General features: G+C 42.9%; 1 protein-coding gene across 3 annotated transcripts in view; it reads right to left on the bottom strand.

Moving 5' to 3' along the window:
- Positions 1-718: 718 nt before the first annotated feature.
- The window catches only part of farp2 (FERM, RhoGEF and pleckstrin domain protein 2), a 33111-nt gene continuing 11860 nt past the window's right edge, over positions 719-21969 (bottom strand). Inside the window, exons 6-29 of one of the 3 annotated variants that reach the window (XM_078790222.1) lie at positions 21472-21569; positions 20827-20941; positions 19515-19662; positions 19342-19437; positions 19103-19266; positions 18951-19019; positions 17730-17787; positions 17328-17583; positions 11444-11628; positions 8247-8336; positions 7247-7380; positions 7099-7180; positions 6796-7033; positions 6125-6255; positions 5987-6055; positions 5816-5905; positions 5051-5071; positions 4709-4791; positions 4496-4614; positions 4039-4227; positions 2715-2854; positions 2372-2479; positions 1500-1651; positions 719-1421 (exon numbers count right to left, since the gene is read on the bottom strand). In XM_078790222.1, the coding sequence (XP_078646348.1) occupies positions 1328-1421; positions 1500-1651; positions 2372-2479; positions 2715-2854; positions 4039-4227; positions 4496-4614; positions 4709-4791; positions 5051-5071; positions 5816-5905; positions 5987-6055; positions 6125-6255; positions 6796-7033; positions 7099-7180; positions 7247-7380; positions 8247-8336; positions 11444-11628; positions 17328-17583; positions 17730-17787; positions 18951-19019; positions 19103-19266; positions 19342-19437; positions 19515-19662; positions 20827-20941; positions 21472-21569 (2929 nt within the window). In that variant the 3' untranslated portion in view covers positions 719-1327. The remainder of the gene's footprint in view (positions 1422-1499; positions 1652-2371; positions 2480-2714; positions 2855-4038; positions 4228-4495; positions 4615-4708; positions 4792-5050; positions 5072-5815; positions 5906-5986; positions 6056-6124; positions 6256-6795; positions 7034-7098; positions 7181-7246; positions 7381-8246; positions 8337-11443; positions 11629-17327; positions 17584-17729; positions 17788-18950; positions 19020-19102; positions 19267-19341; positions 19438-19514; positions 19663-20826; positions 20942-21471; positions 21570-21969) is intronic. The other 2 variants (XM_078790221.1, XM_058072808.2) reach the window with 2 other exon arrangements.

Genomic DNA, 21969 nt, shown 5'->3' with positions numbered 1-21969 from the left:
TTTTCCCTACCATGAAAAGAGATATTAAAAAAAGCTGTATACAACACATACAGTATGTGTTCATTCCACAACAGGAGATATGTCATGTAACATATCAGTATCAGAAAAAAAACCCCAGCAAAAATGGGTACTGAGGTTTGTACTAAGAGGCTTTTTCACCTCCAAAGCTGACGTGCATGCATTTTTTCTGAGCATATCTAGCTTTGTTGCTTTACAAGATACTAAAGTGGCAAAGTGCACCCTGTCATTTTTCACTATGTGGCCCTCGCAGGAAACATTTTGCACACTCCAGGTATAGAGATTATGTTTTTTTTTCTTGTTGCGTATCATTTCAGTGATGTCATGTCTCAGCACTGACATGTTTAAGGTGATGGTTTGGTTTTAGCTCCTGCATGTTAGCTGCCAAGCCAACAGCACCTTTCTAATACAGTAGATGTGATTGACATGATTGATACTTTAGTAGTCCTTATTTGTAGAAACACACATTGTTGATATGCATGATTTTTATTGGAAGATGTTTCATCTGAACTTGAATGTTGCCTTTTTGTGCTAGTATTCCAGGAAACATACCTATTTCGCTACATTATCTCATATTAATACCATGATAATGGAAAAATGAGTTGAATTTTTCCAGTCACCAGGATGAATTTTGTGGTTCTGGAAAGAGTGATGTGGCTGGCGCCTTTAAAAACATGAAAACATCACACAGCCACAGCAGTCGTGTGAAATGATGTTTTTATTTGATGGCGTTTCAAAGGAAATGGTCATAACAAACATTAAGACTACAATAAATGAGGCCAGGAGGGGGGAGCGCGGCCCCACCACCCACACACTACGCAATAAATAGAGCACTAGAACATACTGCGACAGCCGCAAGGTCACATGACTTCCATTCCAGACATCAGTCATATTATACGCATCACCATCGTGTGACCTCACAAAGATGGCTTCCCCCCGTTATGCCACGCAACACGGGCAGAGGGTGTGGGGGTAACGATTAACAGGAGAAGTAGTATACGCCAACGACCGCCATAGACGGAGCGGCCTTCGTTAATACTGATTAGAAAAGTCCTGAGGGCGGCGCCGAATCTTCAAAGTGGAAATGCGTCTCCTTCCAACCTTCTAGAACCTTCCTCAGCTTCTTCATCAACCACGCCTCTGCACCTTCATGTTCCACATACGGTTCCTTTGCTTTAAGTTGGTCCCATAAAAGTTCATGCTTGCTTTGGCCACGCCCACAAATTAATACAGTTAAAAAGGTGAGAAGTATGTGTGTTATTGCGCCATTAGCGTCCCGGAGGCCCTGCCTCCAGACGCAGGTGGGCTGTCAGTTTCCGTTCATCTCCAGCGGGCCTCCTTTGGGAATGAGCAGGCTCATCCTGCCCGTTGTGCTGGCGGCGCTCTTGATCACCTCCATCCACCTGCCAGCAGAAGATGACAGAGTGCTTAGCGGGGGAGCAAAGAAGCCAAAAATAAAAGGACGTCAGGGAGAGGCAGACCTCTCAAAGGTGTATTCGCTCTCGGCCCGGAAGAAGTAGACGTGCGACTTGAACTGCAGCTTGAAGACATAATCCTTGTGGATGGCGTCCGCCTCCTCGGGCGTGCTGACCGTGTAACCCAGCAGTGGCAGGCTGGCAAGCGGGAAGTCGTCCTGTACAAAAACAGGTTGAACAGCTCTGAACGCGTACAATTCAGAATTGGAAGAGTTGATTTAAACATTTCAAGAAGGGGTGCTTAATTTGTTTATTTTCTTAAATTAAAACGGGGGTGTTATTTTTCTCATTATTTCAACATTATTTTATATCATTTTAACAAGATGTGTTTGGTGATTTCCTATATTTTTTTTTAAATTTTATCTAAATGTTTTAACAATGGGTGTTTTTTAATGAAATTGTATTTAGTTATTAGGTTTATTTTCAATGTAAACATTTCAACAAGGGGTGTTTCAATTGTTTGCAATTCATTTTATCTCCTTATTTTTGGAAAATTCAAACCCTGGGTTTCTTAACATTTTTAATTCATTAAATTTTATTTTAGTTTTTTAATTTATTAAATGTAAAAATGTTTGAGGATGTATTTTTTATTTTTAATGTATTTGTTAAATGTATATATTTCTTATTTGAATTTAATAATTTCATCAAGGGGTGCGAGACGCCACAATGTGCATCCGAATAAAGTTAACATTTCATACTATTAATACTGCTTCACTCCTTTTTACACTTGTATGACACTTGAAAACAATACATGATTTACAACACGTACCCTTAATAAAGGTTCATGATGGCCACAGTGTGCAGGTGGAACAGATCATTTCATCCTTTCATCATTTCATTTCATTCATTTTTCATCCTTTTCTTGTGTGTGTGCTCACCTGGTGTGTCTTGTAGAAGAACAAGCAGAAGTTGGTGAAAACCACCCAAAGCTTCTGCCAGCCGTTGCTGTTCTTAAACTTCCTCAGGAGGTAACCCGACAGCTGATTCTGCAGGAAACGACACACGCAGGCGGTGAGGTGGGAGAGTGTGACACCATCATCATGGAAAAGTGTCTAAGGCGCTGTGTGAGGAGCTGCTGGCTTAAGATGCATGACTAAGCAACCCTGGGTTTCTAGAAAGGCATTTATTATGATGATTATTATTATTAAAGTTTCTACATCTAGAATAAAAAGCTCTGCTTTATCGTAGAACTGCTACACGACTACGCTATGCTTCTTGTACCTGGTTCATGCGCAGGTAATCAATGAGAGAGAGGTTCTGGTTTCGGTACCAGCAAACATGTGTGATGGTGTTTGGTCTTTGACCCTGGCCAAGCAGATAGCGAGGAGGCAGCTCCGGCGAAACCGCTGGAGAGCCGAAGACTAAACGGGGAGGTAGTGAAAAAGCAGGACAGAGAGGCGACAGAAGCAGAAGATATCCAAGTGTTAGTGTGTCACACTGGACAGGAAGAAGAAGTGTTAGCTTGTTACATGAGACAGGAAGAAGAAAGAAGTGGAGGTGTTAGCATGTTACACTGGACAGGAAGCATAAGTGTTAGCGTGTTACACTGGACAGGAAGAAGAAGTAGGAAGTCGGCACTGGGCAGGAAGTGTTAGCACAACACAGGGGACAATAAGCGTTAGCGCCTGACAATGGTCAAGAAGAAGAAGCAGGAAGTGGAGGTGTTAGCTTGTTATACTGGACAAGAAGCAAAAGTGTTAGCATGTTACACTGGAGAATAAGTGTTAGCGCCTCACAACGGACAAGAAGAAGCAGGAAGTGGAGGTGTTAGCTTGTTATACTGGACAAAACTGGACAGAGAAGCATGTGTTAGCATGTTACACTAAAGAGTTTTTACAGGACGTGTTTGTATCTTGGAGTGGGCAGAGAGGGTTAGCATGTTAAGACTGGACTGGAAGCAAAAGTGTTAGCGTGGTAGGCTGGACAGGAAAAAGAAAAGTGTTATAGTATTAGCATATGGCAGGATTGGGAAGTGTTAGTGAGTTACAATGGACAGGACGGGTTAGCATTGGACAGAAAGAGGAAATGTTTTCTTGCTTGTCACACTGGAGAGGATTTTATGAACCGACACTCAGCAGGAAGAAATATTAATACGTTACACTGGTCAAGAGGAGAAACGTTAGCATGCTAGACAAGAAAGTGAGTGTGTTCCACTAGAAAGGGAGGAGTGTTAGCATGCAACAGTGGTGAGTTAGCATGCTACTCTGGAAAAGAAAATGTGTGAGAGTGTGAGACTGCAAAAAGAAAAAATCCAAGTGTGGCTCTGAAGACCATGATTGTGTTCCAGAGGAGAAAGAGAAGTGTTAGATTCCAACACTGGAGAGTTAGAATGCTACTCTAGAAAGGGAGAACAGGCGCACAAAACTGAGGAGAAGTGTTAGAACATGAATCCAAACGCTGACATTTGAAGGCAGCATGTGTACGTTCAAGGTCAGCGTAAAAGTTTTGATGACGAGCAACAGGGGTTGGTGGTGGATGCGTCTTCTCCAAGATGTAGTTACGTGTTTTTTTTAAAAGCATGTGCGTGTGTTCGTTGACGCAGGACGAGGCGAGGCGGAGGAAGGTAGTACCTCCACAGCCAAGCTGTGATCGGACATTGACACGCTGGTGTTGCGGTGCCAGCACACGTGCATGGTAGTGTTGGCGCGGTGATGCGTCTGCTTGTCCAGTGACGTGCGCGACGAGTTCATGTCGTCCTCCGACTCCTGCTCCACTGAAACCTCATCTGATGACCCTGGAAAGGGGAAGGGTTGCAGGGGGTGGAAGAGGAGGAGGGAAGGGGTAAGGCAGGACAGGAATCTAACACAATCGCTGGTCAGTTCATTAGGTACACCATGAAATGGAATCCAATAGAAAAAATCTACCTTTACAAGGATAATACTGGCTTTTCATTGACAGTACAGAATTTGATTGTGTTAGATTATACAGGTGTGCCTAATAAAGTGTCCAGGGACTGAGTAGAAACGGGAGGGTAGAAACAGATCACATGACTACGTTCTTACGGTTGGAGTGATCTGTGATGCTGCCATCCAGGAAGATGCTGGATTTCTCCTGCGACTTCTTGGCCAAGTCAATGGCCATGTTGAGGTCCTCAATCCACTTGCTCATCTCCACTTTGGAGCTGGACGTGCAACAATAAAAATATATTGTTGTGAAATTATTGAATTTGAAGCGCCATGACGCCCTCTGCTGATCATTCATGGAAATGCCCTCACCTTGCAGCCACCACAATGGTCCTCTGTGCAGAGTAGATGGTGAAGCAGTGCGGCACTGACCACTCGTTCTCGCTCTCCTCCACCTACAAACACAAAGTCAGTCAGATTAGCTGTGCCTCCTCCAGTTAAAGCAATGACTTGTTTTTCAAGAACAACAACAATGCTGATACGCTTCAATTTCATCAGTACGCAGAGCAAAAACACACCAAGCAGCACATTTCATGACTTTGCAGAGTTGTTTTTGGACTTTCAGGAACATCTGCTGGGTGTGCTACCAAGCAACAATGGAGGAGGAGGAGGGGGGCTACGAGTGGCTGAGCTGGTCCAGCTCAGCCGACTTACCGGTGCATCCAGAATTATAAGCTGCGGCCAGGAAGTGGAGCAGAGACATGCAGTGTTAGCAGAGCCCCACCCTTTTCTTCAAATTAACCGCCTCTGTTGCTGTATGCCCACTTTTCCACTGCACGGTACCACCTCTACTTACCACTGTTATCCACTGCACACACAAAATGGTACCAATACTGTGAAAACGTTTTTTTTGTGTGTAGGCATGTTTTAAAATTCAATACTTCCTGTCAAAAAACCATGATTCCTTTTGAATGGAACACAAACCAATATTCCTTTTGATGGGGATATCCCGATAGGCGTATACATGAACCAATATTCTTGGGAAGCTTACTTCCATCTGCGCTCCATTAATCGTCTACGCGACCTCTGTACAGCGACCTTGGGTGTCCTGAAAGGCGCTTTTAAATAAAATGTATTATTATTATTATTATTCAGGTTAGAAATGGAGTAATCTGGTTTTTGTAATTGAATATGAGCATATTCAGGTTTTTCCCAAAAGGGTTATTTGGTGTTTATATATCCGTGCTCAACCAGTGTAATTGCTTATGATAGGGTTATTTGACTGCATGTAAACATAGCCAATGTTAGAATGTTCTAACGGAAAAGCATCAATGCATAGTTGAGCATGTCTAGTAGGCACCGTGCAGTGCAAAAATGGCCAATAGGGACCTTTAACAACGTCGGTCCTGCCAACGTTACAACAATACACCTGAGATCATGCACGCAGGTAACATAACTCAGCGACAGTGGATTACTCACAATCATGCCGTGAAGGGGCAGCTGTCCGTGCACTTTGAACTGATTGGTCGCTGTCACGCCTTTACTTGTGTAGAGGAGCATGTCGGAGAACTGAGAGATGACAGCAACAACATTGAATGGAGCTAATGGCTGAGGATTTCTTGGAAGAGCTCATTTTAAAATTACACTCACCAGGAAGAACATTCTCTGCTGCAGCCCCTTCTTTGTCAGTTTGTATAGACAGCCCTCGCGTATGAACTCCTACCCAAGACAAGTCAGTTAGACACGGAATGTTCCATAACCTGCTCTCTTTAAAGACGCTGCCCTCACCCTCCCCGGTGCTGTTAAATTCTCTATTCCGATCAGGTCTCGCTGCAGCTCGGTGAGCTTCTGGAAGTTCTCCAGTCGGATGAGGCTGCTCTGCAACTGCGTTGCTATGTCTGCCACCTCCTTTAAAGCCTCTGCACACAAAAACAAACCCATGCTTCATGCTCATCTAATCATTGTGCACACAGTAAACAAAGCTTCCATCCATACATTGTGGCCGTTTTTCAGAAATCCAATTTTTACACGTTAAGTCTTTATGCTTCACCGATCATTTTTTCGTCAATTGTTGAGATTCGAGTTCCTTGAACGATTCCTTGGTGATGAGTAGCTACTATACATTTTATACTGTGAAAGTGTTCGATTATGTGAATTGAAATGGGAAGAGTAGGCTTCTGTAACTGCGTGGTGTGTGATTGGCTGGCAACCAGTCCAGGGTGTACCCTGCCTCTCTCCCAAAAGACAGATGGGATAGACTCCAGCATATACCTGGGACTTGAGTGAGGACAAGTGGCCCAGAGAATGGATGGGTGGAATTATTACAACCACTTATTGCACATGTTTACCCAAAATCATTGGAGAACATCGACCATCAAGCTAGCAGAGTGGCAAAAGTAGGCATTTTCCCGGAAGGTAAACCTCCACGGACATACGGATGTATACTAAACATGGGTTACCCTTGCAGTCGGCATGGTCGCGGTGCGTGGGCGAGTAGTGCTTGCTGAGCCTCTCCAGGATGAGCTTGTAGTGCATGAGGCGCTGGATGGGTTTGAGCAGGAAGGTGTTGAGGGGCAGGTAGCAGACCTTCTGCAGCTCAAACTCCTTGTAGACCATCTCCAGTTTCTTCAGCCTCTTGCTGGCCTTCTCCAGCTCCGTCAGCACTTCATCATGCTTCTGCAGGTAGCTAGTAAACTCCTGCAGGAAGACAGCCAGTCGGTATGGGGGGGATGAACGCGGTAAGGAGGAGGAGGGCATCTCACCTTGAGAGCACACATGTTCTTCAGCATCACGTCACCAATCCTCTGGTAGTCCCCTTTGACATGAGCGTTGGAACGCCCCTCCCTGTGGATAAAGGCAGCTGTCTTTTTTAACTGAAACTACACCACCCCACCACTAGAGGGCACCCACCAGAGAGCCAGGCGCTGGTCCAGCTCCTTGAGGAAGCCTCGGTGGAACTCGTAGATGGGGTCGATGTTGGAGAACAGGAGCGTCATTAGACCCTCAGGCATGGCGTTCTCCTTGATCACTGCACTGCGGAACCACTGGGGGCAGCAGAGGGACAACACTACTCAAGTTGTTGCTGTGTATTAATCATATGTCTTTGGTTTTTGCTGCACTTTCATCAAAACAAGCCACAGAAGGAGACAATCTCCATGTTTTTATGTGATGTTATTACAAAAAAAAGACATCATAAGTATATCCACTTAGCATATAAGTAGTTGTTTTTTTTAATGAATGGCAAAAAGCTTTGGTTTATTTCATTCTATTGTTGCAGTATGTTCAGCCTTGCAAAGATACTGCATGAAATAGTTCTTTTGGCTAATTCAGGTGTCATAAGTAAGGCTCAAGGGCCATTTGGGGCCTGCTGCTGTTTTATGGCACATTTGAAAAAAATATTTTAACAAAAAGAACAATAACACTTGCTAAAATCAGCAGTATGTTTACAAAATTAACCTAAGAGGGAAAAAAATAATTTTAAATTTTAAGGTTAAAGTTACAATGTTAAAAAAAATAAATTTGTAATTTTGGAAAAATTAGGTTGGGGAAAAGTTAACGTTATGAGAATAAAGTCACTAAAAGAAAAATGTATTCTTTATGTAATAAAATCATGATATGACGACAAAAATTTGTAGTACAAGACTTGAAATAAAAGAAAAATACCTTATTTTTTATGTCTTACAAAGACAATATTATATGATTTTTTTAGCATAGCTGTGTGTTTCTTCACACAATATCCAAGTGGCCCTTGCATCCTTTCATTTTACACCATGTGTCCCTCGCTGGGACAGCATAGCAGAGTATTGTAAACCCATCAAGAAGCCCATGTGTGCCCCCCATCAACATACACGCACGCCATTATTCAAACATGGCTCTGAAATTTCATAAGGGGGTCAAAAAGGAAGCATACCACCGTGATGACTTCCAGGTCTTTCAGGTAGGTCCTTTCTGTGGTCAAAATCTCTTTGGCAATAAAGTAGGCCTTGTCGGCGGGATATCTCTGAGGAGGAAAGAAGAAACTTTCAAAGTTGAGATGAGGCGTGCAAAGATTGCACCCCACAAAGTAACTAAAGCCCGTTCTCTGCTAATAGCATGTATTAATGCTATTAGCATTGCTTCACTTCATTTTACACGTGTCGATGCTACTTCAATGTTTGATGATGGCCAGTTATGACCCTAAAACTGATTATTTCTATTCATACTATTTCCCTTGGGAGACCTGATTGTATGGAAAGGTCCCCTTTTGTGCAAATGTGACTCCTAGAGCCTGTTTATGAACACAAAATGTGAAAAGAAATCTATTATCGCCCTCAGTTTCCTTCACAACAAAGGCGGCGCTCCACATCTTCAAAATGGATTTCTGCTAACTATCCAGACATGGGAGCTGAAAGTTTCATCATTCTGTTTTCCTTCAGCGAATAGGCTAACCTAGCATGATGTTGCTGTTAAAATGTGAGTGTAATACTAGCGCTCACATCGCGATGCTAGTGTTGCTAACGTTGCATGCGATATACAGTATGTGCAGAGCTAATGTATACTCATCCCTTGTCACTTCTCGCTTTGAATTTTGTAGCTTCTCTAGCACGGTTTTCCAAAATGTATTGTTATTACTCTAAAAATATACAGATTTCAGTCAATTGTATGTATTTTTTGCCTAAAATTAAATTTTCCAGCATGAAAATGGCTAAATGAAGTGAAATACAAATAAAATGCATACAAAGATGTGACATGTAGTATTGTACACTGGTCTCCAGGTGTCAGTAATGTTACGGTAATGTCCTGCGGCAACAGGTACAGTAATCCCCAATGGGTTACTATTGTGGCAGCACACTAAAACTCAACTCCTAATGTCACTTCCAACACACAAGAGTCTTATTTATGTCTTAAATGGCTTATTTGCTCATATTATATTTACTATACTGGACTGTAAAGGTGACTATAGGGATGTGTTTCATGTTTCATGAGGAGTCTAATGTTAATTTTATTCAGAAGCTTGTAAACATGTACTTTTTAAGCTCCAACTCTGAAAATATTGATTTATTAATAAGGAATCCTACTTTGCGGAAATTCCCTCATCACGGTTGGGTTTGGAACCAATTAACTGCAATAAACAAGGGATTGCTGGATATGTAAAAAGTGGATAAAGTATACAATATCGCTTATTGGAGTCACAAAAAACACACAGCTCATTAGCATTGAAGCTACAGTGCATCCGGAAAGTATTCACAGCGCTTCACTTTTTCTACATTTTGTCATGTTACAGCCTCATTCCAAACTGAATTAAATTAATCTCTTACCTCAAAATTCTACACAAAATACTCCATTATGACAATGTGAAAAAAGGTTTTTTGACATGTTTTGAATTTATTAAAAATAGAAAACAAAAAAAATCACATTTACATAAGTATTCACAGCCTTTGCCATGAAGCTCAAAATTGAGCTCAGGTGCATCTTTTTTACACTGATCATCCTTGAGATCTTTCTACAGCTTAATTGGAGTCCACCTGCAGTAAATTCAGTTGATTGGACATGATTTGGAAATATAATAACTGTCTATATAAGGTCCCACAGTTGACTGTGCATGTCAGAGCACAAACACCAAGCATGAAGTCAAAAGAACTGTCTGTAGACCTGCGAGACAGGATTGTCTTGAGGCACAATACACATCTGGGGAAGGATACAGAAAAATTTCTGCTGCTTTGAAGGTCCCAATGAGCACAGTGGCCTCCATTATTCGTAAATGGAAGACGTTTGGAACCACCAGGACTCTTCCTAGAGCTGGCCGGCCTTCTATACTGAGCGATCGGGGAAGAAGGGCCTTAGTCAGGGAGGTGACCAAGGCCCCGATGGTCACTCTGTCAGAGCTCCAGCGTTCCTCTGTGGAGAGAGGAGAGCCTTCCAGAAGGACAACCATCTCTGCAGCAATCCACCAATCAGGCCTGTATGGTAGAGTGGCCAGACGAAAGCCACTCCTTAGTAAAAGGAACATGGCAGCCCGTCTGGAATTTGCCAAAAAGCACCTGAATGACTCTCAGACCATGAGAAACAAAATTCTCTGGTCTGATGGCTTTCGTCTGGCCACTCTACCATACAGAGTGACCATCGGGGCCTTGGTCACCTCCCTGACTAAGGCCCTTCTTCCCTGATCGCTCAGTTTAGAAGGCCGGCCAGCTCTAGGAAGAGTCCTGGTGGTTCCAAACGTCTTCCATTTACGAATAATGGAGGCCACTGTGCTCATTGGGACCTTCAAAGCAGCAGAAATTTTTCTGTATCCTTCCCCAGAATTGTGCCTCAAGACAATCCTGTCTCGCAGGTCTACAGACAGTTCTTTTGACTTCATGCTTGGTGTTTGTGCTCTGACATGCACAGTCAACTGTCCAATCAACTGAATTTACTGCAGGTGGACTCCAATTAAGCTGTAGAAAGATCTCAAGGATGATCAGTGGAAAAAAAGATGCACCTGAGCTCAATTTTGAGCTTCATGGCAAAGGCTGTGAATACTTATGTAAATGTGATTTTTTTGTTTTCTATTTTTAATAAATTAAAAAAAAGTCAAAAAAATAACTTTCACATTGTCATAATGGAGTATTTTGAGGTAAGAGATTAATTTAATACAATTTGGAATGAGGCTGTACATGACAAAATGTAGAAAAAGTGAAGCGCTGTGAATACTTTCCGGATGCACTGTACACAAGCTGTCGTATGAATGTGAGTGTGAATGGTTGTTTGTCTATATGTGCCCTGTGATTGGCTGGCGACCAGTCCATGGTGCACCCCGCCTCTTGCCTGAAGACAGCTGTTATAGGATCCGGAGGATAAGCGGTAGAAAATGAATGAATGAATATATGGTTAAAATTTGTGTCAAAGTGAAAGTTATACTTAATCTTTTCACAAAAAGCCTTTTTTCCTCCCTTTGCAGTTAATCCAATTAACCGCGATAAGAGGGATGACTGTATATAAAAATATATGTGTGGGGGTAGATCTTTCCTCTGGTTCAAAAAGGTTGTTGACCACTCCAGTTGGAGCTTCCTAAAAGCATTTTAACCGTTTACGTGAATTCCTGCATCTCTTCCAATGCTGAAGATGGATTGCATATAAGTGGTGTACCTTCCTCCTGCCCTCCTCCTCCTCGTCTAGCCTGGCATTGCTGCCCACCTCACTCAGGATGGGGCTTTGCAGGGGCGAGGAGGCTTGGCTCGGCAGGCTGAGAGTAGACATCTGGAAGGAGGGTGACAGGCAGAGGGGGCCCTTGGCGTCGAAGGGCGAGAGCTGCGGGCTGTCCACCGCCGTGTCTGCGGAGAAGGAAACAACAATTAGGATATGGGAGACGAAAATGTTACGGGCACATTTGAGAACGTCAGTCTTGCTTGACACATGGGGCAGAAATGAGCCAGACTAGTTAATGGTTGCCATATTTGCTTCCCCTGCGATTGTTTGGAGAAGCATGGACTACCAATGATTCATGCCTGAGACAACATGGCAGCCAAAGTACATATCCAGCTTTTTTCTTTTTTAATATTTTTTTAAACTGCACGGGTCCTAAATGCTCCTCACAGGTCAACACAGCTGCTCTTCCACTTATCTAAATAAAACAAAAGGAAAAGGGAAAAAAAGTGGGAGTGGAGAAAAGCCGACAGGGAAGGAAAAAAAAAGTCTCTCTGTGACCCGGAAATAATTGCTCGCAACTAATCAGGAATGTGGTCCGTCTAGAGGGCGTGGAGTTGTTTATAGTTTATCTCAAGCGGCCTGCAGGCGGCTACACCAGAGGAGCCACCATAGATGGGGGTGGGGGCGGTTTCTTTGGAATGACTTTGGCTCCACGCCTGTCCAAACAACACACACACAGCTGGAACATGGTTGGCTTTGCAAGAAAAGAAAACTACTGTGCATGTTTGCTGCTGCCCTTCCGAATGTAGTTACTTGTAGCAGTTTGGGATCATAAAAGTCCTAGACCTCCACAAGAACACGTGACACATACACGGAACATAACCGCAACTTTCCTCCATGTGTGATGTAACTTTCAGGACTAAAAGCGCTTTCTGAGGCCAGAGAAATCAATCTGTCGTATTCTGGGCTTTTGAAGCAGAAAAAAATTCCATCCTGCATCTCCACAAGAATGTTAAAAAGTCTGACATGTGTGGTACCCAAAAGTAATTACTTTATTTTTCAGAGTAGAACATACAAACAATAGGTACAGCTTTACTTACTTGGATGTAGTAAACATACACGTTGATTAATGGATGTCTAAGTGCAGTTAGCTTTAGCTGTCTCAGCCCCATCATTAAGATACAGCTAATAAAAATAAAAAAGAGCACAATAAATCATTTCAAAACTTAAAATAAATGTGGCCCTATAACCTGTACAGTCCAAAAATATGATTGTTTCCCCATACGGCCTGCCACAACTAGGTTTGGTGCTGCCCGTTCAGCCTGGCACATAAACACAGTATAATGGGACTGTCTGTAAATGTAACTTGTCGTCACAACCCCGTACAATAGGCGGTGGTATACACTCACTCGTACGCACCAGGTCCGCCAGAAAATAATTATATTTAGAATATGCCGTCTGATTACAGATTATAGAAATCGTACAGGTTATATGTCAGCTTGTTCCATTTTGAAAGGATGTATTGTGGTCTCGCTTTCTATCCTTACATAAGTAAAGTCAATGTGCTAATGAAAAAAAAAAAAAACTAAGGAAATGGCAAGTAAACAATGCTCCTATGGAACACCGGTGGCTGAATGCACTCCTTCAAAGTGACACACAACTAGTCTGTTTTGGCAAATACCCTGGGATGTACTCTTAAGAAACGTACATCCGAGACAATGCGTGGCCAAGTGCTTTAAGAGGCACTGAAGCGCAAGTGCTGCAGATTTTGCAACAAGTGCAGAGACACCAAACCTTAACCTTCAGGTAGTAGAAAATACGCTAGCGTTAGAGGGGACATTCAAAATAGACTATTCCAAGAAGAACACAACACCAGTGAGGTAATATCACCTCTACCGGTTAGTTCTGTGTCTGTATGCCACATTATACAACGGAATCACAAGTAGCAACACTGCAGGTTTAAAAAACAAAAAAAAAGTTCCTAAAACGATGGCTGGCAGCATTGGCACTTATTTGAAGAGGAGTCTTTGGTGTTCAATAAAGTAGTAAAGTGTGCTCTTGAACTTTTGCACACTGTTGGCCACACAGTCAGGAGATTGGGAACACGCATGCTAGGTTCATTGGAGACTCCAAATTGTCCATAGGTATGAATGTGATACCCCGCCTCTCGGCCTAAGTCAGCTGGGGTGGGCTCCAGCGGCAAAGATAATGGACGGATCAAAGCTATGAGCTATAGGAGGTGGGAGGATCGATCCAAATGGATATTTTCGATATCAGGGTAGCATCAGTACCGGATCAATACTAGAGTGACGAGATGGATATTTTTTGTTCTCTTCTATGATTATTTTCACAAATATTTCTGTGTTTTGTTGTGTAAATTTAAAACTAGAATGGTAAAAAAATGTTAAATTATTGTCCATAAGCATTTTGGTTTTGAGTGTCTGGAACAGACCATTTGAGTTTATCTCCCATAGGGAAAAAAATGGCCTCTATTTTTGTACGCATTGTTTTTTGTCTCTGTAGGAAATTAATGACTGAAGTTCCACTGTATAGTTGTTTTTGCTTTTGTTTACTTATTTTACACAATTGACTTTATTTTGCGCAAAACAATTTCGCGTAATAGGGGACTAAATGCTTACATATGGCTACATTGTCTTATATTAGGGGTGTCCAAACTTTTTTCATCAAGGGCCACATAGTGAAAAATTAAAAGCTGGAAGGGCCACTTTGCTATTTTTTGATATGCTAAGAAGATAGAGAAAAAATGCCCAGAACTTGTATCGCCCACCTCTAGAGAGCTACACATCAATTGAAGTTTGTTTATTGTACATTTTATTAATCCCTTTACTTCTTTTTCAAAAAAAAGCCTCACGAGTTAGTCAAAAGAAGAGATCTCCTTTCTGAATGATGCCATGCTATTTAATTACCAAATAAGGTTATAGCATACCGAGTCAAACTGTACCACTTGGTGTAAATGTGGCAACAAAAAGGTAACTCCAGCTAGCTCCTGATCATTTTTCCTGAGGAAGAACAAAGGAGGTGTCTATTCGGGGGAAGGTTTTCATCAGCTCAAAGCACGGCATACAGTATTTACAGAAAAAGTCCAAGTAAATGTGCAAATTGTAAAACAGAATAAAAATGGCGGCATCCTGAATGGAAACAATAGCAAAGCACGCTGAACACCACATCCTGTGAGGCACTAGTGGTAGGACAAGTCTAACACGATGGACATGCAGCCTTTTTTTTCGGGAAAGTCTACAACGAAGCGTGGTCGTGTCTCCTATATGCTTATGTCAAACGCGGATACATTCAGTGAGGACAAAGTGGCTCATCAGCGCATGGCCTACATACTTCAATACAGCGCCACGTGAGGCGTTTGGCGACGACTGGGGTGAGGATTCACAGAAGACACCTGCTGCAACCAGCAGAGGTCAGTGAAGTGAAAATAAGAGTGGTGTCTCTGCAGACACACAAAAGCAAATGGAACGCTGGACCTACTTCCCACTTCGCCCTGAGAGAATAGGAAAGGCAGCCACTCGCTAGAGGAGAGCTAGCACCAGAGACAAGGAAGTACCGTCTATAAAGACAAGTCTCTCAAACCTGCGGCAATTTGAAAACTACCAGCGACAACACAAAACCTAATCCTATACTTTGCTACATTGTATTTGAGCCATGGACATATGCTGCACCATAAAAATAAAAACAAACCTTCAAGTGCAACTACTCCTCACATGATAGCAATAACTACAATAAAGGCCATGTGCATACGAATACAGATGTTTTGAAAAATGCTAACTGAGCTTTTGCTTCAGCCTGTGTGTGTATGAGTAAAACAGTTTTTTGGGTTGTGTCATACAAAATGTCCGACATTCTCTCCTGTTTTTAAAAGGAGGTTGAAAATATAACATAAAATTATTAACTGTGTTTCAGCGTCAGCTGCACGAGCAGAAAACAGTGGCGTGTGCATGTGCCTAAAGATAATGTACACATCCTTGTACATCTCATCCCTCGCTTATTGAGGTTAGCTGGTTCCAGACCCAACCAAGATAAGTGAATAAGTAATAGAAGTAGCATTGCTTTTTCATAAATGGAATATTTTCAGTTATGGCATAGAAAACCGATTTAGGAGTTTAAAATACAATTTAGTCACCATTCCACTCATATTACCCAAAAGATATAATCAGAGAAAATAATTTCAGTTGACCTAGTAGTGGAGCAGAATGGGTGGAGGACAGGAAGTGCTTAATTTGGGCAAAACAAGAACAATTTGCCTAAATATGCATATTGTTTGACCAAATAATAGGCCATAGCCAATCACGAAAAAGCGATCATTTATTAATTTGGGGAAAAAAATGTTTATAGGAGGGAGCAAAGTTTTAACTGTGATGTCAGTTATGGTTGCCTTTTTCAGGCTTCTGTTTAGACAAGCTGCCCATGACAGCTGGTAAATAATGAGTGTAAGATGGACGTCTAAGGGGGAGATGCGCATTTGACAATAACCGTGTTCATATGGCCGTAGCCGAACCCTACTGATAGCAAGGACAGAATTCCTATGCGAATAGACAGCATTCCTTTTTTTTATGTTAAGCACCACAGACAAGGGGAGCGCCGGTGAGTTGGATAGCACCGCTACATCAATCTGCAACCATCTTTAAGTCTTTCTATGGCTTACATCATCAAATCTTTAACTAGAAGAAGTGCTGTTGTGTATGTTATGGTTAAGTTCAGGTTAAAACCCTCGAGTGCAGTTCAAGCTACATTTATAGGAGCACAAGGCCAACTGTGACATACTGTAAATGTGCATGTCAGGCCAGTAGTTGGCATGGTAATGTACTAAGAAACATGATGTGCATGCACATCTTTTTCAATATCTATGCAAATGTGACTTAATTATTTGATGTACGCACACAATTTTGTGTAAACACAAAAATAGTTTCGTTTGAATTTTCGGGCTCCAAAACCGCCAAACTGACATCGTTTTCAACTAAAAGGCCCTAAAACTGAGCAGGTGCAGGGGGGTCCGCTAAGGCCAGGGCCTGCAGGTTATGGCACTGGAGGAGAAAGCCCTCAATCCCAGCACTCCCATTAAGCGGGTTACTGTAAAAGAGGTTCTGCTCAGGGGGCAGGACGCAGTCAGAGCCCCAGTCGGACTCGGAATCGGAGGTGCCGTTTCCGGAGCCCTCCGTGGCGGTGGGCGGGTAGCTGAGCTGCTCCAGCTGCTCCACCAGATCACTGAACTGCACGGCTGAGCTGCCTTCCGAGCGCACTGAGCACGCCGGGAAGTTCACCATGGAGCTGGCCTCCGACTGGATGTCGGAGCCCGGCAGACGCAGCGAGGAGGAGGAGTCAGGGGCAGTGAAGCCAACTGACATGGACTCGCCGGCGGAGCTGAGCCCCAGGTTGTCCAGGGAGCTGCACTCTGAGCGGTTATTCAGCAAGGAGCTGGTCTCAGAGTGACCGACGATGCTGTCGGGGAAGGGATTGATGCTCCCATTGAGGTCCTCCATGCCTACGCTAAAGAGCTGGTTCTTAGGGAAGTCACACTCCTCCACGTAATCAAACTCCTCGACTTTCTCGTCCTGCTCGTAAGGGTAGGCCTCCACCCCCCCGCCAAAGAAGGACATTTGGGTGGGATCGTCATCTATGAACTCCTCTGTGACACGGAGTGGCGAGCTGAACAGCGAGAAATTGGCCTTTTGTTTCGTACGCAAGAGCTCCGCCTCAAAGGCCTCAGGTGAAAGGACCCCCATCCTGTGGCAACCGCCCCCCCTCCTCCCACCCTTCTTACTATCATCATTTTTGTATGCTTGCAACTGCGGGGTGCCGCTTTCTACACACACAAACACAGGGCTGCAGTGTCCTGCGGCCTGACTGGCGGGGGCACCTTGAAAAGCGAAGTGAGACGGGGGAGTGGCATCGTTGACCGGTTCTTCCTTTGGGGGGCTGGGGGGTCTGGCGCTTTGGAGTGGCGAATGCGGCTGCTGGGGAGATGGTGAAGAGGGTGCCTTGGTGGGCGAAGGCTGCTGCTGAGCTTGCCGTTCTTTTCGCGGGCTGATGTTGGAGATGTGCGGTGAGTGGAAGGACATGGAGGAAGCGGGAGGGGAGCCCACCGTCCTGATACGGTCACTGAATGACAAGCTCTGGAACGACAATGTAACACATACGGGAGAAGAGAGAAGAAGAAGAGAATGACACTTATCCATTAGACACACTCATGAGACCCAATACAAGAGCAGTCCTATACCACAATAATAAAATATGGTTGGACTAATATGGCGTCACTCACCTGTTTAGGCACATCGATGGTGAGGGAGCGAGACGATGTTTGTATTTTACTGTTCCTCCTGCCAAACCACCAGAATTATCATTGGTATTGTTAATGAGAAAAATATACTATATAAAAATATAAATATGCAGTCGTCCCTCGTTTATAGCAGTTAAAAGCAGACCCGACTGATGAGAATTTCTGCAAATTATGATTCAATATTACTGTTAATATTCTCATAGCTAGAGCACAGTTTGATGTTCTAAGAATGCTTTTTAATGTTTATTAGAGCCCTCTAGACATGACATAAGTCCCCACAGTTATAGTATCTTTACACTCCTATTTGCCAATATAGTAGACATAATAAGTGATAAGACATAACATCTTAGCTTAGGGAAAGTTCCTTGTTGGACATGGGTCACATGACTCTATAAGGGGCAGCCAGTCTGACATGCATCTTGCATGCACGCACACAAATAACAGACACTGCTGCTATTTTTGTTTACACCACATTGCGCAACTCTTCCGTGCAGGCTCTGGGATCTCTTTTAAGCATTGCAAGCTACCAAGGTAGCCTCTAATTTGTTTATTCTAAACTTAAAGGGTTTGAAACAAAGTAAAGAGGTCAAAAACATACCGCTTCCACACGGAATGAGGAGATCTTTTTCCCCACATAGTGTAATGTTATGCAAGGTAATATACAGTGATGTCCGTAGGCTATGTAGGCTTTTATGCTGAAAAAACAATGTGTCGATATTGTCCAACTCTCAATTTCTGATACTGCTATCAGTCCATACATGTAACATGACAAAGATCCATGTGTTGTATACAGCATCGGTTTTCATGATCGGGGAAAAAAAATCAAATGCTGATATCAACCAATGTCGCATTTTTATACTGATATCGTGCCAATAATTATGGACATCCCTAGTAATGTCTTATCAATGTGGCATTACAGACGCATAGTGACCAGTGTAGAATACTACCTATGACCTGTACGTCAATATTTTATTACTACCAATAGGCTATATTCAACCACTAAATGGTTATCTTTTAGTCAAACATTTTTTAAAAAAACGTGATGTGTGGGAGCAATGCTCAAACCACGGTGGCGAGGCACAACTGGATACATAAATTATAAATATACTGATTATAATATATTGCACATTAAAATGTAATATACCAGTAAATTACATTATATAATAAAATATAATACACATAATAATAATGAAACACATGTACCTCTGATACGGGGTTCTCTTTGCACCATTTTCCCTAACATACTCCACAAGCTGCTTCTGGGTCCGCCCACTGACAGAAAGGGGTCAGCATCAGTACAGTTTGTGTGTCGATGTGAAAGGAATAATTACATTGTGGGAAATCATAGTGGGTACCTGTATCGGAAGGAAGAGCCTCTGGTGAAAAGTATCGTTTTGGGTTTGGGTTGAGGCTGGTCAAAGAGACGGAAAAAGGAGTGATATTCCACACAGATCTTCCAGAAGACTTTACACTGGTCCCGGCTTCCCATCATGAACTCAAGGGTGTCCTGATGGGGGCCCTGAATCCAAAGAGACTTGTTTTACTAAAAAAAAAAAAAGACAGCAGCAGTAGATGTATCCCTGGTGTTACGTACATGGACTTCTGGGTGGAGCTTAATCAGGAAGCGTTTCCTCTTAAAGCTCAGCTTGCGGATCTTGGACCAGTTGAAGGTGTTGATCTTTGTGTGGCCCTGTGAGGGTAAACAACTGCTCTAAAAAGTGCCATGTTCATGCTAGGCGGGCGCTTCGTCACAGGGCGCCAGCTCACCTGAAACACCTGCAGGCCCAAATGAGCCACAGCCAGGTTGATCTTGGTGCCCTCCCTGTCGGCTGCTGGGTGGAAGCGAACGCCGTACATCTCCAGTTTGCGGGCGATCTCCAGGATTTGAAAATCGGATTCAGCGGGCGTCTGGCCCCTGGAGCAGACACAACCATGTGAACATTTTCAGTTCATTCTCACAAAAATGGATCAACCCTTGAGGAATTTGAGTGGAAACTGTGTCAAATGGACTATTCCTCTTACCATTTCCTACAGGGAAATTCTGAACAGACTGTTTTCAACCCTTACATTTTATTTAAGGAAGTGTCACAACATCTCACCAGTTAAAAACATGATGAGATTTCTTGTCACGAAGTCTCGTGGGCACTAGGCCTGAGACAATAATAAATTAATTAATCACACAATAAATTAAAATGAATTTGATAATTTTGCCGGCTTTAATGTATTGCCATCAAGAGCGTTCACTCCTTGCATTTATTCAATAGAACAATGGCATGAATGGAGGAAACCCTTTTGTCAGTCATACGGTCTCTCTGTAGGTGAGGCCACTAGCACATACGCATTTTTAAAATTGACATTTTGCCCAAATCTGACACCAGCAAAACTTATGAAATACACGTTGGACGTATGGATGACGTACAAAGTGTGCTAGTTTATCTTGTAACCTGAAAAAATGTAATGTAAGAAGTGCAAGTGCGTTTTGCATGGAGACCGGCTGCTGGAGCCCATACAACCAGTTGTGACCTTTGCTTAAAATACTGAATTCTTCAACAAGCCTGTTCTGATCTTTATGTCAGGTATAGCAAACCTTTTAACTTCCTGGATTTGAGCTAGATCATAAAAAAACAAGTGATTACAGGCAAACAGCATGTTAGAAAGGCATATCCATCCAATCATCCCCACATTCTAATTTTGTTGATCCGTTAAGAAGTGAAATCTCCTTAGGGCCCTCCCCTGCCCCACTGGCCTTAAGGCTAATAGAGCAGCTAGAGTGGGGGGGGGGGGGGGGGGGGGGGGGGGGATTAGTCAGGGAGGAACTCGCCGCTTGTGCTCCCATGCTGGCAATCGAGGGAAGAGATTAGCAAAGATCTTCAGAGCCAACTAGTGCACAGTGTTGGCCTCACAACAGAGCGGCCCTTACGAGAAGGGGAGTTATGTGTGGGGAAAACAGGAGGGGCAGCAAATAAGACATGCCACGGTGTATAAAGACCAACAATTACAATCGCAGAATGTGGCTAATGTGCAAAATGTTACGGTACATCCGCAAAAGCAAAAGAGCTGCACCACAAATTCAACTTACAGATGTCGGCGGTGGAAGTCGATGATGGCTTCTTGCACCTTCTCTTGGTAAGGCAACAGCGTGTTGTTCCTCAGGAAGTCTCTGTCCGCCGCCTCGTCGTAGTCTCCGATCTCAGCTAGGGACAAATTTTGGTGAGTATTTGGTGAGGTAAAGACAAAAGCCTTCTGCTTACCACACCTGTGATTTCAACCCTTTAAACTCTTTCATCACAATTAAATAAAACGACTCTTATCGTGATGAATGTCCAGTGAAAAGCATGCACATCCACATTGTTTTATTTTCATTAAAAAAAAATCGTAATCCAATTTATTTTCGCGTTTGAGGTGGAAAGAAAAAAAAACTCACAATATTTGGAGATGCATGCTTTCCATAATCTCTTTCATTATAGTCAATATTTTTCTTTGCTTATTGGCTGGGGTAAATCACAAGGCTCTACTCGCTCACAGTGAGCATATTGAGTTACACTAAATGGTTTCTTGCCAGATAAAGGCTACAAATATTCAGTTTTGGATGTGGAACTAACATGTCCAAGAGTCAAATCTGTATGCGCTTCATTTCATAATGCAACAAACTGCACTACTTTAAGAAGCCCAATGTTAAAACCGCTGATAAATGGGTAGCAGGTTTGATCATGATGAAGCATACATTGGACAAGGTGAGAGGCCAGAAGGGCTCCGGTGTTTTCTGTGCAGATCAAGCGTCCCTCCATCAGATCTCTTTTCATCTGCAGGGAGAATAAGTACCTAAAAACAAAGAAACACAAAAAACATGGGCTTTAGTTTCTATCTGATAATGTCATTGAAATAAGCACCATTCCATTTTCATAAAAATGTCTCCTGAGAGCATGTGAATACAGGAAATTAAGTTCCGTTTCTATAGATACAACTCGCACTGTAAACAGAACACATGAAGGACAGATCAAATACAGCAATAAAATAAATAAATACAAGAATTAAATCCCTGTGGTTGTCTTGCATCCCTGGGAGGGGCGCTGCAAGGGAGGGAGAGGAACACCGCCAAGTTATCACTGTCCAGTTCTCTAGTTCTCTTTCCTTTTTATGCAGTATCAATATCTTACAGGAGTGCGTACGCAACTACAAACCATCGCAACACAAGGACAGTCCATATTCTCTCAACAACAAA

Source organism: Doryrhamphus excisus, linkage group LG4, assembly GCF_037039965.1.
Source record: "Doryrhamphus excisus strain RoL-2023G ecotype Guam linkage group LG4, RoL_Dexc_Guam_v1.1, whole genome shotgun sequence".
Taxonomy (NCBI): Eukaryota; Metazoa; Chordata; class Actinopteri; order Syngnathiformes; family Syngnathidae; genus Doryrhamphus; species Doryrhamphus excisus.
Note: the sequence above shows the minus strand (reverse complement) of the source record. Positions and strands in the feature narration are given on the sequence as shown.